The following is an 18,146-nucleotide window of genomic DNA, read 5'->3' on the forward strand; positions in this document are numbered from 1 at the left end:
TATTACAAATATAAATGCTTCACAACTAACTCATTAAAAACCTAGACTTTTCCAGGTTTCTAGAAAAGCTAAAGCCGAGCTCTGAAATTTTCGACCACTAGTCCTTCCACACCATTTAGTAAAAACCAACCTTGAGTCCTGCCAGGTATAAAGGTTGGACACCTGGGTAGGGACAATGTCATAGCGAGAACTCTCTATGTCTGCTCTCTCCCACGGAGCTGAGGTGTCATAGTGCCACAACATGACCCCATGCATTTGTCCACAGATTCCAATAATCTCCACCTATCACACATATAAAACCATGTAAAGGTTGCACAAATAAGTGTGCTTCAGAGTTTACTGAAAATAAAATAGCACATACTGAACATAAAAATCTTTTCTATTTATGAAATGTTTAATATATTTTTTTTTTATAGCGTCAAGTTATTCACTATTTGCCTATGTCTATGATCAAATTAGTTTTAAAGTTTATTCAGTAGTAACATTGTGCTGAATAATTTGGGGTGTATAAAAATCAGATGTTAGTAATTCACATTGTACAGAATAATTGATGTTATTTACATAAATTTATAGTTGGCTGAGAGCCAGTAATTCAGAGTTCACCTGGCGCAGCAGTTCCTTGGGTAGCCGAGAGACACAGATGTGAACTGCTGACATGATCTTGGGCACATTCTGCTTGTTGCCCTCACACCCCAGCTCACTAGGTACATTGGCCTGGGTATCCTTTGTCTGGCGTGCCACCACCTGCAATTCATTCTTTAACTACCAGTTTTTTGGGGAAAAACCAAACCGCGAGAATTAATTGAATATTTCAGTTATGTTTCATTGGTTGTGACACAACAATTTCACTGCGATTGTCTGACAACATTGTGACATCTTTGATATTGCGAAGAAAGTACCAGATTTCGCCATGATCTAAGGAGACAGCGTTATGTATTAATGATTTTGCCTGTATCAGGAATAAATTTGGGAATGTCTAAAAGACTGCAGTAGATATCCAGGATTTTGCTGTGACAGCAGGCGATGATTATGATGTCCACGCGATTGCGGGATACAATAGTTTTGTCTTCGCAATCACGATGGATGTTCAACATTTTGGCCACGATTGCAGACAATGATATTATCTTCGAGATCTTGGCAGATGTTTTAACATTTTACTGCGATTGCTGGAGACATAATGTCTTTACTAACGCACAGGAATTTATATGATTTTGCAACAATTGGAGGAGACGATAATGACACCTTGACAATCACCAAGATTTGGTTACGAATTACGATGATACATAATTTTCATTTACATTACATAAATGCACACTTAAACAAAATCCATAACAGCTTTTCTATTAGAACAAGACAGTTAATCATTACATATTATGATGGAGTGTTTAGGAATAAATCATAACTAGTTTCAAGGATAACTGCAAACATTTCTCAGTGATTGGTGAAACTAGAATTTTACTAGCAATAATCCCTGTAACAAAATAAACGGTATTAGCAATCTGACACGTACTTTCTCTTATTAGCTTGTTAACAACCTTTATCATGGACTAGCAGAGAACCCGTCCTTCATACGGGGTGTGCATATAAGTATAAAATGCTTATTGCAGTTATGATCAAGCTTTAGTTTTCAATGGGGAGGACACAGTTTGATAAAATTTGCTTCTTTAAATTCACAGTACCCTATAGTATTACACATCTACCATAGTCATAAATGTTCTACCACTTCACCGTAAACAATCCTACTTTGACAGTTATCATCGCGTATCACAGTTTTTTATTGCTGCTTAGTTCAAATTAGCTGTTTTCATAAATGCAAAAAAATATTGTGCTGCACCCTGTTGGTAAATTTTATAACTTTTTAATGCTTTTACATATCATAGAACCAACTTTTTTATTTGAAACAGCTGACTAAAGTCTTTAATTCCCTTTTAATATAATTACTCATAAGGTTAACATGGGGAACTACAGAGCCACTGGGGCGGTGCCCGAAAGGATTTTTGAGATAAGAATATGCCTATATGTTAATCGGGAATGTGAGCTATCATCATACCAAATTTCAGCCCAATCCGTCCAGTAGTTAATGCGTGATTGAACTTCAAACAAACAAACAAACAAATAAACACACAAACTTTCACATTTATAATATTAGTAAGATATCGGTGGGAGTAACGTTGATATTTTATTTTTGGGAAATCACAAAAGCTGTAATAACTTTTGAACCGTAATTTTTACAGCAATGGGGGTTTTCACTATATCTTTACAATTATAAAGACCATAACATACTAATTTGAATCAAAACCGGTTTTTTCTCAAAAATATGATTTTAAGTTATTTTATGCGGTTTTTAATGGAAAATAACCTTAGTTACAATATCTTTTGAACCGTAATTTTACGGAAATGGGATTGGTGCCATTTTGTTCAGGATTTAAAGGACTATAACATACTAAATTTTTATCAAAATTGATCAGGTCATTTTTGAGAAAATCCTATTTTTCCGTTATTTTATGGGTTTGATGGGAAAATCACCATTAAAAATCAAGATTAAAAAAATTAAAAAAGCCTGGAGATACTATGGACCTACATACCAAATTTCGTCAAAATCGGACCACAGGTGTGGTTTGTAGCTTTTGTACACATCCACATGCAATGACAGACACACACACAACTTTTTTGGGTTCAGGGGTGCCCAAAACGGATATATCCACTCAAAACCCAAACTCAAAAATTTTGACAAAAACAATGTAAAGGGGGATAAAGTAAAAAGGGTTAATATAGCATCACCAACAGTAAACTTTACACAAAGAAAGTGATCTTTAGTGGTTTAGGCTGAAATATAAGTAGGTGGTCATTTTATTTATTAACCGAAAATAAATGAAAAAAAAACAATAAAACAAAAAACAAGCTGTAACACCAAACTGAGTAGAATTGCAACCGACACATCACTAAATTAAATAGCCTAAGCCTAGACTAATGTAGAAAGGCACAATAAATACATAAACTGAGAAATGCACAAGGTAAATATTTTAGAAAATAAAAATGAGGAGGAAAGACAGAAAAACAAAGCAAATGAAGCATTGAATATACTCAAATCATATCATCTAATCTTAAAATTGATCTTGTGAGGTACTGACCTTGCCCTCAGTCCAGTCCACCAGGCAAACCTTGACAGACGTGGTGCCAATGTCAAGCCCGAGGATGATTCTCTGGTCAGTCCCAGTGCTCATATTATAGCCCTGTACCAAAAAACAACTCAACATTTCGCCAATCTTTAGAAACAAGTATTTATTCTACAAACTAGTTTGTCTCCAACAGGGCAGTGAAAAGGAAATTTATTACAGAATTTTAACCAAGCCAATCACTCACATATTTCCCAAGCTTATTTTTTGACAGTTGAAAAAAAATTAATAGTTGATTTATGTGATAATGCCGTGACCCCCTTGGAGTAGCTTGAAGCAATGCGTTAAACAGTTCCAGGCTAGAACCGTCCTAGAATGTAAAGGTGGGACATAAAAAAACTACTGTACAACTAATATTGTACTTCCGTTTTTTATAAAAATCAAATTGAAAACCCATGATTACTGTAATCAGCAGTTTTACTATTTATATACCTAAATAGAAGCTTAAACAATACCTAACAGTAATTGAGTTTCGTTTTCAATCTAGAAATCATTTACTTAAATGAATATAAACTAAAACTAGTTTATGATATTATAATAATTATTGTTAGTGTTAAATAAGAAAGCTGAAGGAAGATATGTTATTTACAGGTAAGGTCAGACTAACCCATTCCTAAACAATGAAAATAGATTGTGTACCCTTTCATAATAAACTGTTGGATTGGGAAATAAGCAAACTTGAGATCTTGTTTAGAAAACCATAAACAAGAAATCATCAGAGCTTTTCCTAATGTTTAAAGACTCTATCTACAAACAAATAGATCCTCTAAACTAAGGGAATGGGTTGTAGATTTAAATTACTCGTAACTCATTGATGACCTTAGAAGAATGTTACGTGTATGTGGGTATAAAAATAAATATCCAACTATAAATAAATAAACATTAGCAGATTAAACTTTTCCTTAAAAACATCCTAGTTAAAGTTAGACGACACCATGTGATTCTTATAATTTCTCTATTTAAATCTGATGATGGTAGGAGTGTTCAATACAACATTATCCCCATTTAAAACCTGATTATGTGTTTGACATCTTGTATATGTATTCAGTATACGTCTAATGGTAAGACCTAGACCCGGGACCAGTTTAATTTTTTGTTTTGATGTCTCCAGAGGCCAAAAACACCATCCATTCAAAATCATCATATCTACATATTATGTGTCTGTTAGCAATAGCACGATAACTTGAGTAAAAATGATCCAATTTTGACAGAATTCGGTACAAGCATGAAAAATTAATAATATAAACTTAAATTTTGATTCTAACGAGTTCCCAACACCAGCATGTTCCAACCTCAATCGGGGTATCACTGATTATAAATTGGCTTTTATTCCCATTTTTGTCTCCCAAAACACTCCATTATTGTTGAAGATGCATTAATGCAACTTTGCAGTTAAATTGACTGATCTATGATTTGAAAAACTATTTTTTATGATATCAACACCTAATTTAGGTAATTTAGACTCTAGGCGAGTAATTAATTGATTTTTAGGGAATTTCTCATATACCTCATCTTACCTTACTAATAATATTATAAATGTGAAAGTTTGTGTGTTTGTTTGCTTGTTTGTTTGAAGTTTAATCACACATTAACAACTGGACGGATTGGGCTTAAATTTGGCAAGATGATAGCTCACATTCCAGATTTAACATATAGGCCTATTCTTACCTCAAAAATCCTTTCGGGCTTCGCCCCAGCAGCTCTGTAGTTCTTCATGTTAACCTTATGAGTATTCATATTTAAAAGGAATTAAAGAATTTGGTCAGCTTTTTCAACTTATATAAAAGTTAAAAGGTTTACCAACAGAGTCCTTCAACTGGCCACTCCAATTGTGCACCCTCGCTACTAGTTGCGAGCCCACGCAACTAACGAGCGAGTGGCCACACATAATAAGGCTCTAAGCAGCAACAAAAAGCTGTGATACACAAAGAGACCTGTCAAAGTAGGATTGTTTACAGTTATGTTTATGGTTTTAATTTAATGAATAATTTGTGATACCATTGTGTGAATGTTTGATCATTTATTTTTTTCTATTGTTTAGGTGCAGTGGTAGAACATTATTTATATGGTAGATGTGTTATACTGTACTATAGCATACCGTAAATTTAAAGAACAAAATTTTATCAAACTGTGTCCACCCCATTGCAAACGCAAATCTTGAGTATAACCGCAATAAGTAATAATGCCAACTCCGTACGAAGGATGGGTACTCTGCTAGTATATATATATATACTAGCAGAGTACCCATATATATATATATATATATATATATTATTTATTTTATATATATATATTTTATGTATATATATATTTTCCCCATATCTCACATACATTATTCAAACTAGATTGCGAAACAGTATAGAATGGGATTTTATGTGGTAAAATTTTAATTGGGTTTTCCCATTTTTGGACCCCAAAAACATTCAATTTTTCCCATTTCTTTCAAAATTGTTTGTAGAGCTTAAAAACAAATGATTCAGTATATTGAAGTGTTGCCATACACCTAATGGTTACAGAGAAAATTCTTAAACACTGTACAATTTTAATTCCTATGTTTTTCTTATGGATAATACCATTGACTATACATAAATTGTTGTAGTTTCCTCGTTTGGGATGTATTATTTTGATCAAATTTATTTAACAAATTTGTTTATTTCGTACTAAGCTATTGACATTACAAAACAAAATTTACCTCTTTCTTTGTAGCAGTTAGCCAACACATTAAAATTAATGGTACAGTATTTATATAGGAAATTAGCCTGATGATTTTAAGGGATTATTTTAGTAAAAATCCAACCAGGTAAATGGAAATTTGCTTAGTCTGGAGGTTTGCTGCAGCGGGGGTATCTTAACTCTTAACTGCATTAGTCTTGATTCTAGATAAAAGTCAAATACACTAACATATAAATATTGAGAAAGAGGTCAATGATTAATATGAAAAAGTACGCCTACTTACACAGGTTAAATGGATGTAAAAAGTAGGTAGTAAAGGATCAAACAAGCCGAATACAAGCCCTTAGCAACTTATCTTATCAACTTCAACCACATCAGGTGTCACATGATAAAACATCTGTTATCACTCCTGATAGGGGTATTCACAATCACTTAAAACTTTCCAGGTGTTAACAACAATATACAGTACTAAGCAAACGATTATTGCTCCTAAATTTTGAAGAAGACAAATCTTAACAGCCGTTGGAGAAACCCTGTAGATTAAAGAATAATCCACACAGGAACTCATTTTTTTTCAAAAGAATTAGGGTAAAACACACATTCAGTGATTGAGAATGGAGCGGAGTAATGCCATTCAGAGTGACAAAATCAAACCCATACAATCAAGTAACTATGCACACACATACCACTGTTGTGTGCATAGCGTAGCATCACGGTTAACTTTGAAACAACAATCTCGTTTTTTTTTTTGCGTTTGGGAGTGGAGCGGGCAACAACCTTGTCATAAGTGAAGTCTGCTCTAGTCACTGTACGAAGGTAAAGTGTAATGTTGTCAGTGATTTTACATTTATATCTCTTTTAAAGGCTGCATTACAAAATAAAAGAACAGGTCTGGAAACGATTGGGTGAGTTATTAGGAAGGTAAGAGCAGCTTACAATGGATGTGCTACCGGTATATATTAATAAAATAAATTCTTTCTCACCGTAGTTGAATCTCACCTCAAGAAAATGTTATAATCGCTTACCTAATACACCAGTCTTTTCCTCTGCACATATTGGTTTCTTCCAATTAATAATCTTTCTACTTCACCGAAGCTGCTTCAAGTTTTGAAAGAATGTAATCAAAGGTCTAGATAGGCATGCAAATGTATTGCACGAATTGTGATTCATGCTTCGTAAAGGGAGCGTTTCATAATCTCCAAATTCCACAAACTCCAACGATTATTTCACAAAGTCCAACGTTAATATATTAAATAAACAGAGCGTTTCATAATGTCCAAATTTCATTAGCTCCAAATCTATAACATTCAAATAATCACCGTTTCACAATGTCCAAATTTCACAAACTCCAACGTTTAAATACCAAATAAACAGAGCGGTTCATAATGTACAAATTTCATAATCTCCAACGGTACAGTCTGGGCCAGAAGTCTCTACAGTGGTTGCCACGGTCAGATAGCAGGCACCTGCTGCCGGCGCTCAACTACTGATTAATGGTGTGCATTTTAATGATTGAAGAACACTTAGCTGTGTGACTCAACTATGTGTTAACACATAATGTGCAAATCAAAAACATTTTTATATTTTTAATAGCTTTAATTCAAGCTTTCGGCCGAGTTTCTGAACTGTTCTGTCTCTCAATTAAAAATATAATTACAAATATCGTAAGAGATTTTTTTTACCGATGAAAAATTTTAAAACGTATAAATATATTTTCTAATAGCTGTCAAAATGTCATGATGATTACATCATTATTTTTTTTTATAAAAAGTCAAAATAGCCCTTTGTTAGAAAAGTGCCGAAAACCTTGTACTTTATTAATTCTACCCACTGAAAGGATGAATTTAAACTACATAAAAAGGTAGAAACTAACATACATAAACGCAGAAATAAATTTTTATAAAAATAATTTAACTTATACATTATATTGTAAGTATACTGGTCACGTTTCAATAAAAGCTCAAACTCGAGTATTTACACTTTTTTACTCGACAGCAGTCACGTTTTCTCTTTGCAACTTAATGTGGCTAGTTCAATAATGTTAAAAGTTTTGACAAGACGATAATTTATATTTGGATTTGCCTTTTCAGTGGAGAGCTTAGCATTGTATACCTTTTATTTACCAAAAAAATGCGTAATCACAAACAGTGGAGTCTTTGACTTTTGTATAAAATATTAAGGTATGAAGTTGTTGTTGTTGTAACGATTATTACATATTCTTACGATTTTTACTTTTAAAATATGATTACCCATAATGTTAACATGGGAAACTCCACAGACAGGAGTCTGAAAGGATTTTTGTGATAAGAAAATGCCTATGTGTTAATCGGGAATATGTGCTATCATCATGTCAAATTTAAGACCTATCCGACCTGTAGTTGATGCGTGATTGGACTTCAAACAGACAAAAAAAACACGCAAATTTTCACATTGATAATATTAGTTAAGAAGTACAATTATATGAACGAGGCTTTAATTATCCATGTTGCGATATAAAAACTAAAGGCGGGACCACAAAAGTTTGCAGTTGAGGGAGGAGCCTATTTACCACGTGACTCTGAAGGAGCCAATGAGGACAATGTGCTGTTGCCAAATCTAATAATACCAGCTGATTTGAAAATATTGTTTAGGAATTTATTTAGTGTTGTCAATGGGCAATATGGCAACGTCGCACTAGCCTTGTCTTGTGATTGGCTACCGCCAACTGCAAACTTTCGTGGTCCCGACTGTATAATAACTTCATTCACGTTTAACTTCATTGAGATACAGTAGAACGTTCACTAGTGTTAGAGAATATCCGAGTAGGCCTAGGCTGACTACTAGGTTTGCTGGGGACAGTTGACCCTTCACTAGGGTTAGTTTTGTTATAAGTGTTACAAGTAATTTGTAGAGTAAGTAGGCTACCTGGTTGTAATAGATCGACATTAGTGGGCTGTTTATTCACATTTATCACAATAGAAGAGTGTTTGTTGTTGTTTACTAAGTTAGTTGATGGTTAGAATAACTAACCTCAAATATACACTATTGTTGACATTTGGCAGTTTGACACTGACAGACTCATCTAAAACAGTTTGGGCAACGTTCATGGACAAATTAAGTAGGCCTAGGCCTACGGCAGGGTCAGAGGTACCAACCAACAAACAAAGGCCTATCAGCTGACAACTATACAATAAATACATATTGTTCAGTAGGTATCAACAAATAATTACAAAAAATATTAACTTAGGCCTATATTGAAATGAAACTGTTCTAAGAAATAAACTAAGTTAACCAAACATAGCTTAAGTTAACAAACCAAACTTGTTGTAAGTCACCATTGTAAAATTCTGTTTGATATTCCGGTTGCACTTAAGTAGGCTATCTGCCCTAAATAAAAACAAAAAAAGTTGGATAAAGAAATTAGTTTTACTTTTGTCTAACAAAGCCCATGTTATGAGTACAATGAGAATTATTTGTTGTTGTTCAATAATAAACAACACATGTTCTTAAAGAATATTAATACCAACTCAACTCACAGGCTCTCAGGTTTCAAATTTTTTTTAAAATTTACCCTCAAACCTGAGAGGTTCAAAAGTTCCTTCAGTCGACTAGAAGGTAAACTCTTCGTCAAGAAGTCTGCCAACTGAAGTCTTCCAGGTACATGTTCCATTTTGTAACATCCTTTGTTCAAGTACTCTCTAACAAAGTGGAACCGAACACTGATGTGCTTCGTTTTTCCATGTGTTAAAGGATTGTGTGCTAATTGTACTGCACCAGCATTGTCAATGTACATAGTTGATTCGATCAAGGAACCACTGATTTCTTCTAACAAGCCTTTAAGCCATATTACATGCTTAGCAGCTTCACTAGCAGCAACATATTCCGCTTCAGTAGTTGATAGTCAGATACAACTTTGTTTCTATGAAAACCAACTAATGGCTCCGCCAGCAAACAAACATAGACATCCTGAACGTGACTTTCTGCTGTTTTCATCACCTGCGAAGTCTGCATCGTAGTCCTTAGAACCTTGCAGGTAAAGAAGGATTCTCTTGACTTAGTTCCAGTCTTTGATGGTTGGACTAGTCACATGCTGTGCCACCATACTAACTGCATAGCAGATGTCTGGGCGAGTGTTTGTCAAATGTAGCAAACTGCCCACAGCTTCACGATACGGCACATCTGTTGATAGAGGCTTTGCATTTGTGTTGACATCAGATTTGTCAAATGGTGTTGACACTGCGTTACAGTTTGACATCCGATACCTTTCTAGAACTTGATCTAAGTATGCCCTCTGGCTGAGAACTATTCCATTACTTGTTTGAACAATCTCGATTCCAAGGTAAGTTTCAGGTTTTGATACTTTGATTTCAAAGTTTTGTTTCAAGTTCTGCACAAAAAAATTCACTTGTTTTTCACAAGTACCACATATAAGTCCATCGTCCACATAAATGATGACGAACATATTTTCGCCATTTCCTTCACGAAGGAACAAAGAAGGATCTGCTGTACTCGGTTTGAAATTTTGAGATTTCACGAACTCAGTAAGTCTTTTATTCCAACACTTAGGACTTTGCTTAAGGCCGTAAAAACTACGTTGTAGTTTCCATACTCTTCCGGAGTTGTCGTTATAGCCTCCAGGTTGCTCGACATAAACCTCTTCATCTAGCTTTGAATGTAAAAATGCTGTTTACACCAAATTGTTTAAAAAACATGCTTTCCTGTGCTGATATATTTAATACTGTCCTTAGAGTATCGAATCTTGCTACAGGACTGTAGGTGCTAAAATAATCTACTCCTTCTTTCTGAGCGTAGCCCTTTGCAACAAGTCTAGCTTTGTATCGATCTGGAGTTTTCTTCTTTGAAAGAACCCATCTTACTCCAATTGCTTTCTTGTTCTTGGGTAACGGTACGAGCTTGTAAACTTGGTGTTTTCGAAGAGATGCCATCTCATCATTCATAGCTGCCTGCCAATGAAACCACCCTTCACTACTAACGGCCTCATTATATGTTGGTCCAGCTTCAGCTACAAGAAAATAATCTTGAAGATAACTAGGTGGTTGCCTTTGCCTTCCCGGTCAATTTTCCTCTTCCGGTTGTTCACAATATTCAATTTCATCAGGTTCAGCTTCTTCATTTTCCTCTTGATAATTGATTGGCTGACTCTTGTCTTCGCATAGGATAGGAATGGATACGGTTTTGTCAAGTTCTTTGTCTTCATCAGGAACAGTCTTAGCCAAATCTTCTGTGATGCCCTCTGCTCTGACAACCTCTCCTTTCTGATAAGGTTTAAAGACAACATCTCTACTGACCACTATTGTGTGACTGTTGTAGACTCGAAATCTATCTCGTTAATCGCAATATACTCAACCAATTTTCCTGGAACTGATTTTGCTGACCATTTCTTCCGTTTCTGTTTTGGGATATGGACATAGCTTTCTGTAACCAACGGTCAAAAATGTTCAATTGGTGCTGGTCCTTTTCCATACCAAAGTTCATATTTTATTCTTCAAAAAAAGGCCATAAGAGTTTTAACTGATACTGCACCTCGTACTTCTTGTCGTCCTCTGTTTGTACATTTGAAACTATTTAACAATTCATGCTGTGTATATATATCAACTATGTATATTTGTTAAAAAACACTTGACCTCATTCTCATCAAAAAATCACCAACATCCATATAACACTCGACATAGACACTCTTCAGTTCCCTATCCATAGAACAGTTATTTATGAGAAAGCTCCTTTGTATATGGGTAGGAAGCTATTCAACCACCTCCCTAACCAAATCAAATCGACAGAAAAGATGGATGTTTTTAAAAAACTACTTACGGAACATTTGGAACTACTTTGTCCTGATGAATTTTTTTGTAATTAACTCTTTTTGTTATATTTTAATCTTCTGACCTATTTTTTAATATATTACTAACTACAATGAAATAAAATATATAATATCATGTATTTTGTTGTGAAAAACTGACGTGCCATATGTTTACTGGTGATGTATCACAATTATGTAAATTCTATGTGACAAATAAACATTTCATTTCATTTCATAAAGGTGTAGCCTACCTTCTGTACTTGTTGGTCCTGTCCGATTGATCACATGACACGCTGTGTTCATTGCCTCTGCCCATAAGCTCTTTGGCAATCTTTTTGAATACAACATGCTTCTTGCTGATTCAACTAACGTGCGCATTTGCCGTTCAATAGAACCATTTTCTTCTGGTGTATAAGGCATAACAGTTCTCATAGTCATGCCTCGTTTAGCGAGCAATTTCTTCACTGCAAAATTATTAAAATCAGTCCCACCATCACTCATAAACGTTTTTACCACATGTCCAGCAGTTTGACATTCATTCAAGTATGTCTCAATGCAGTCTGTAACCTCCGCCTTATTTTTGATGAAAAATACTCTACTGAATTTAGTAAAGTAGTCTTTGAAATCCAGGCAGTAGCGACTTCCTCCTAGAGAAACATTTTCCATAGGACCACAAAGATCTCCACTTACTATTTCTCCTGCAATTGTTGGCTTTACAGTCCAAGAAAGGTATGTAGCTCTGTGTTGCTTGCCTAGTACGCACCTTCACAAAATTCATCTTCTACCTTGACATGTATTCCCCTGCTTTTAAGAGTTTTTAACACATGTGTCTTATTTTTATGAGCCAGAGATTCATGCCACTCTTGGATGGTTTTCAGTTTACTACTACACACTGTTTCAGCTTCTACATGCGGCAACAGAACATCCATTTCAACTTCATAGAGTCCATTTACACAATGTCCATACAGCTGTGCAACGTTATTCTTCATGAAGACACATTTTTCTTTAGTTACCTACTTTGAAAGTAAATCTTTTCTTCACTGTTGTACTGACTGACATCAGGTTCCTTCCTAGCTTGGGAATGTACCATACATTCTCTAAAGTTGTGATGTATCGGTTCAACTGCCTAAATATCATCACCATTTCCCACAATGACTGAGCACTTTTTAATATTTGTGAAGTAAACCTCTGATATGTGTGAAAGAAGTTCCTCCGGAAACACATATTCTGCAATGCTCCAGAGTCTGCAATAAAGTTGTCTTTCCTGTGCTCCTTTGCTACAAAACACAAGAATGGACCACTGTTACCTTTTCCAGGCTCTGTTGTGTTTTTGTCTTCTTTTTCTGATTTCTTTGGACACTGACTAGCATAGTGTGATCCCTTACAAATAAAACACTTTATTTTCTTCTTTACAGAATGCCTTTTGCCTTCTGAGAATGAACTTGTGATATTTCTACTAACCTGTAAGGCTTGTCCATTATCATTTAATTCATAGACCTAGGTAGCCTGGACTCAATCAGACGAATTCTCTCTATTAGCAAATCAACACTTCTGTCTTTCACTGGTATGCTTTCCCCCACACTCTTGGACTCAAAGAATTCTTTAGGTAGTGTACTCATAATCCTTGACATGAACACAAGTTCTGGCAGTTCTGAAGCTTTATGCTTTTTAAGTTCATCATTCACTTCTCTGAAGTTCAACTGCAATCTTGAGATATATTTAATCAAATCTTCTCCATCAGTTATAGGTACTAGATGTAAAGAACTGTTCCATTGTTCTATCTAGTCTCTGACTTGATGATTGTTCATATATAGGTACTCAACAGCTTCTGCCACATTTCATGGCACTATCACAAGTAGCCGTTAATTCTACACATGAATCGTCTAGAGCAATTACAATAAAGTAGGCCTACCTGAGCTAAGGTGTCACCTTTCTTGAAATCCTTAAGCTTCTGCTCCTCTGTTTCTTCAGGCCTTGCCTTTTCACCAGTAATCAGATCACTAATTCCATGATGTCTCAAAACTAATTCCATCTGGCGTTTCCACCTTCTTCATAATTGAGAATTGCTTAGTTTTTCAACATTCACTCTTAAATCCATTCTTTTAATATTTTCTGTAGCCCATAACCAAATAAAAACAATAAAAGTTGGATAAAGAAATTAGTTTTATTTTATTTAACAAAGCCCAGGTTATGAGTAGAATGAGAATTATTTGTTGTTATTCAATAAAAAACAACACATGTTCTTAAAGAATATTAATACCAACTCAACTCACAGGCTCCAAAATTTTTTTTGCCCTGCACTCATTCGAATTAATATATCGATTGGTAGGCCTATATCGATTATTTCAGTTGATATTAAGTATCAAGTTTTGTTAGTTAGGTTAACATAGCATAACTAACCGAGAATGAAATAATACGTATATAGAATATTCTATATTTCGTTATTTTTCATTCCAATGAGTGTAGGACAGATTACTAAAGTGCAGCCAATATATTCCCCACATGCCTTTACGTCATCAAACAGAATTTAGAAATGGTACAGCAAGTTCGGTTGGTTTAAACAGTTTCATTTCTTCCATAGGTATACATCATTTTTGCCTAAACAAGATGAATAATGAATAATGAATATGAATAATGAAGTTTATTTCCCACAAAAAACCACAATATAACAATACATGAGATGTAGAGAAATAGAACTGGCTACTTGATCCAGTAGTGTAACCAGTTTGCTTAAACTAACTTATCGGCTAACATGACGTTGTAATTTATGGTCTAGCATCTGTTATAAAACATTGAATTCCGCCTGAACTGTGCATCTGATGGACAAAAACAAGAACTGTTTTAATAAAGAATGAAAGTTATTACAACAGGATATTATTGATATAATTTATGTCCTGCTGAGAAGAAAGCCAAATTATCGTTGCTTTGCTAAAATGCTTTAAATTTAAACTATTCTTTATTTGAAGTGGTAGATAATTATAGTATTTTGGACCTAGATATTGAAAAGAGTGACGAAAAATAGCTTTATTTACTTTGGGTAGTTTCAGAGTATTATTGGTAATGCTTCTTGTTATGTATGTGTGTGTAATATTTGGTATGACGTTAACTCTGTTTCCACTTCGAACAAAAAACAGTCTAAGAACTTTGAAAACAAAAAGGTGCTGTATGGGCAAAATTTTTAACTGTTTGTAGAGTGGAAATGAACTTGTTCTTTTAGGTTGTTTCAAAATTATCCGCATAAAAAAGTTTTGTGATGTTCTTAATCTATTTATCAAGGTTTTATAAGTTCCTCCCCAGCATGGCAAGGCATATTGCAATCTTGAGTTGATTAGTGCAAAGTATAATGTTCTCAAAAGTGATTCGTTACAAAAATTTCTTAAAAAATAAAATTTTCTTATTTGTGTTCGTATCTTAGCATGTAGATTTAATATATGAGGTTCGAAGGTGACTTTTTCATCGAGTAGAACTCCTAAATATTTTATAGATTTTACTTTTTCTAACGGCTGGCAATTACATAGTTGTGGACTGCAATTTGAGGAGTGAAAAATTAAAGGAGATGGCAATTCAAAACCGGTTGAGTGGAAATTAACAAATTTGGTTTTGTTTACATTTACCTGCATTCTATTGATCAAACACCAATTTCTTAAAAGTAAAAGATCATCGTTTATTAAATTTTCCATCAACATCAAATCGTTTTGTGTGTAAAAAAGAGCAATGTCATCAGCAAAAGCAAAGATATTTCCGTTAAAAGGTAGATTTAATAAATCGTTGATGAACACTAAAAATAAAATACCTGAGGTCGTTGACCCTTGGGGCACACCCGTTTGTACAATGAGAGGATTACTGTAGTCATTGTTTATTTTTACTTGTTGCCTCCTATTTGTGATGAAACTCTTAAACCACTCAAAAGCTGTACCTCTTATTCCTACGTTTTGCAATTTATTTAAAAGAATGTTGTGATTTACCATGTCAAAAGCTTTTTTAAAATCAATAAATAGACCTGTTGTTTTCAGTTTTGAGTTTAATCCTTGGAAGATGTGATCGGTTACTGCCAATAAAGCACTTTCTGTTGACCTGCCTTTAATAAAACCAAACTGCTTATTACTGAAAAAATGTGTTTTATTTAAAAACTTTTCAATTCTAATCATCATGAGCTTCTCGAGTATTTTAGAAAAAAACTGAAAGTAAGCTAATGGGTCTGAGATTTTCTAAATTAAAAGAATTATTTTTTTTCAAAATGGGTACAACTAAACTTAATTTGAGTGTCTCTGGAAAAATACCTTTGTTGAAACTCATATTAAATATGTATTCTAAAACAAGAGATATTTCGTCAATTATATGTTTAAGTAAACTAACACTGATGCCATCAAAGCCAGTAGATTTTTTGTTCTTTAAATTACTAACAACTGACTTTATTTCCTGCACTGTAGTTGGTGCTATAAAAAACGTTTGTGGACAGATGTACATAGGAGGTAGAATTGCTGCAGGGAAAGTGATTGGTTGTCCAGCCTGTATTGAGACAAGGTGGTTGTTTATTTCCTGGGCGATAAGGCCAGGCTCTGTTATCAGTGTCCCATCGTTTAGCTCAATCCTATCAATGTTCTTATCTTTTACATTTCCAGTCAAGTTATTAATGATTTTCCATTGTTGGGCAATATTACCATTACATTCTTGAAGTTTATTTGAATAATATAAGTTTTTTGCTGTGTCAATGTCAACTTTTAAATTGTCTGTAAATCTTTTGAAATAGGTGTTGAAAGCAGTGTCATATGGTCTTTTTTTGGAAAGTATATAAAGCTTTCTTCTCCTTTTTATTCGATTAAAAATTTTTTTTGTAATCCAAGGACTCGATAACTTTGCTTTCCTCAGTTTAGAGTCAACATGAACAGTTTTTTTACTAGTATTAACAACGTTCATTAATTTTTCATAAAAAATACTAAAACAATTGTTTACATCTAATTCAGAATAAATATCTTCCCAGTTAGTATTCTTAAGCTTAGTTTTTACAAGATCAAAATCAAGTATTTGTTTCTTAAGGTTTATGTTATCATCACATGTGTTAACAGTTTTTGTATTGGACAAATATCTAAATTTAAGACCTAGAACACAATGGTCAGTGATACCTAAATCGAATACTCCACTGGAAAACTGTTGCATATATCTATTTCTTACAAACATGTGGTCTATTAATGTTTTTGTAAAGTGAGTAATTCTAGTAGGAGAGTTAACTATGGATATAAACCCATTATTGTTTAGGACACTATTGTAGCTTTCAGATATAGCACTTTCCTCCAAAAGATTAATATTTATGTCACCAATATATATTGCATTATTTTTTATTTCTAACATCAGCTGAGATAAATCTATTAAAAATGAGTTTTCTGGAATTTTTTGTAATCTGTACAGGCATACTAGCTTAAAATACACTTGGTTCTTTTTATATCCAGCAATAAGATATCAGCTGATCTTGGGTTAAAAGACAACTTTACATCCTTACTTTCTATTGATTTGTCAACAAAACACAAAACACCTCCAGCTCTGTATTCATCGTTGCATGAGGTAAAAAGGTTATATCCTGGTATGCTATATAAATTTGCTTCATTACTGTCAATCCAAATTTCACTAATAGTCGGGTAAATATAGGATATGACCTTAAAAAAATTGCAAGAAAACGTTTTATGGTTTTATTTTGTAGAGCTGGGTTTGCAGAATGACATACTAAAAGTTGCCAAAAATCGGTGCACGAGAAAACCACTAAAATCACAATTAATTTAAAATGGCGGCTTTTTTCAACATTGGACAAATTAAAAAAACATATTTCACATGTATTTGTTATGCACATTTTTTGAGATATTGACTTGGGACCACCGCCTGTATTTATTGAGTGGTTAGTACTTCATTTTGATAGGGAACATGTTTTTGGCCGCCATGTTGGATCCGCCATATTGGACATAGATAATTTTTTTTCAATGTAATGATAGTGTTGTGATACATCATTACCAACTACATTTTTACACTGATTTCAATGCCGAAATCCGTTTTTAAATATCCTTATTCATTTAGAAGATATATACAAAAGAAAACTCTGCACCATACATTTCTTATGGACGTTTCGTAGTTTGACATATTTTTTTAAATTATTTTTCTTATATCTCCAGTTCTTATTAACGCTTGTAGTTCGTTCTAGGCTTAAAATATTCAGTAATGTAAGGGCTTTCATTTGAGCTCTTGATCATTAAAATCAGACGAGTTAAAGACCAGCTACAAACCTCAGAACAATATTAAATTTAACTTTTTATAAATATATTTTTATTAAAAGATTTATAACTCGGGTTGTTAATACGTCACCGAGTTCTTTCTGGTCTCAAATTACTCAGTAAGTGTTTAGCTTTAATTTTATTGATCATTAAACAAAATCTGACAATTTTAAAATGAGTCATGGGCCATAATTTAACATTAAAATGTATTTATTTTGAAATTTGTCTTTAGTTAAAGACGTA

At 33.7% G+C, this 18,146-nt stretch overlaps 1 protein-coding gene across 3 annotated transcripts in view; it reads right to left on the bottom strand.

The window, feature by feature from the left end:
• Window positions 1–18,146, bottom strand: part of LOC128987433 (sedoheptulokinase-like) — a 43,054-nt gene that overhangs the window by 21,269 nt on the left and 3,639 nt on the right. For 2 of the 3 annotated variants that reach the window (XM_054408275.1, XM_054408273.1), the window contains exons 2-4: window positions 3,132–3,233; window positions 604–744; window positions 131–282 (exon numbers count right to left, since the gene is read on the bottom strand). In XM_054408275.1, coding sequence (XP_054264250.1) covers window positions 131–282; window positions 604–744; window positions 3,132–3,224 — 386 coding nt within the window. In that variant the 5' untranslated portion in view covers window positions 3,225–3,233. Of the gene's footprint in view, window positions 1–130; window positions 283–603; window positions 745–3,131; window positions 3,234–6,874; window positions 7,148–18,146 lie in introns of all 3 variants that reach the window. The other variant, XM_054408274.1, reaches the window with a different exon arrangement.

The sequence above is a fragment of the Macrosteles quadrilineatus genome, unplaced genomic scaffold, assembly GCF_028750875.1.
Source record: "Macrosteles quadrilineatus isolate MER2022 unplaced genomic scaffold, UCM_ALF_1.0 Scaffold_2__2_contigs__length_208266976, whole genome shotgun sequence".
Classification (NCBI taxonomy): domain Eukaryota; kingdom Metazoa; phylum Arthropoda; class Insecta; order Hemiptera; family Cicadellidae; genus Macrosteles; species Macrosteles quadrilineatus.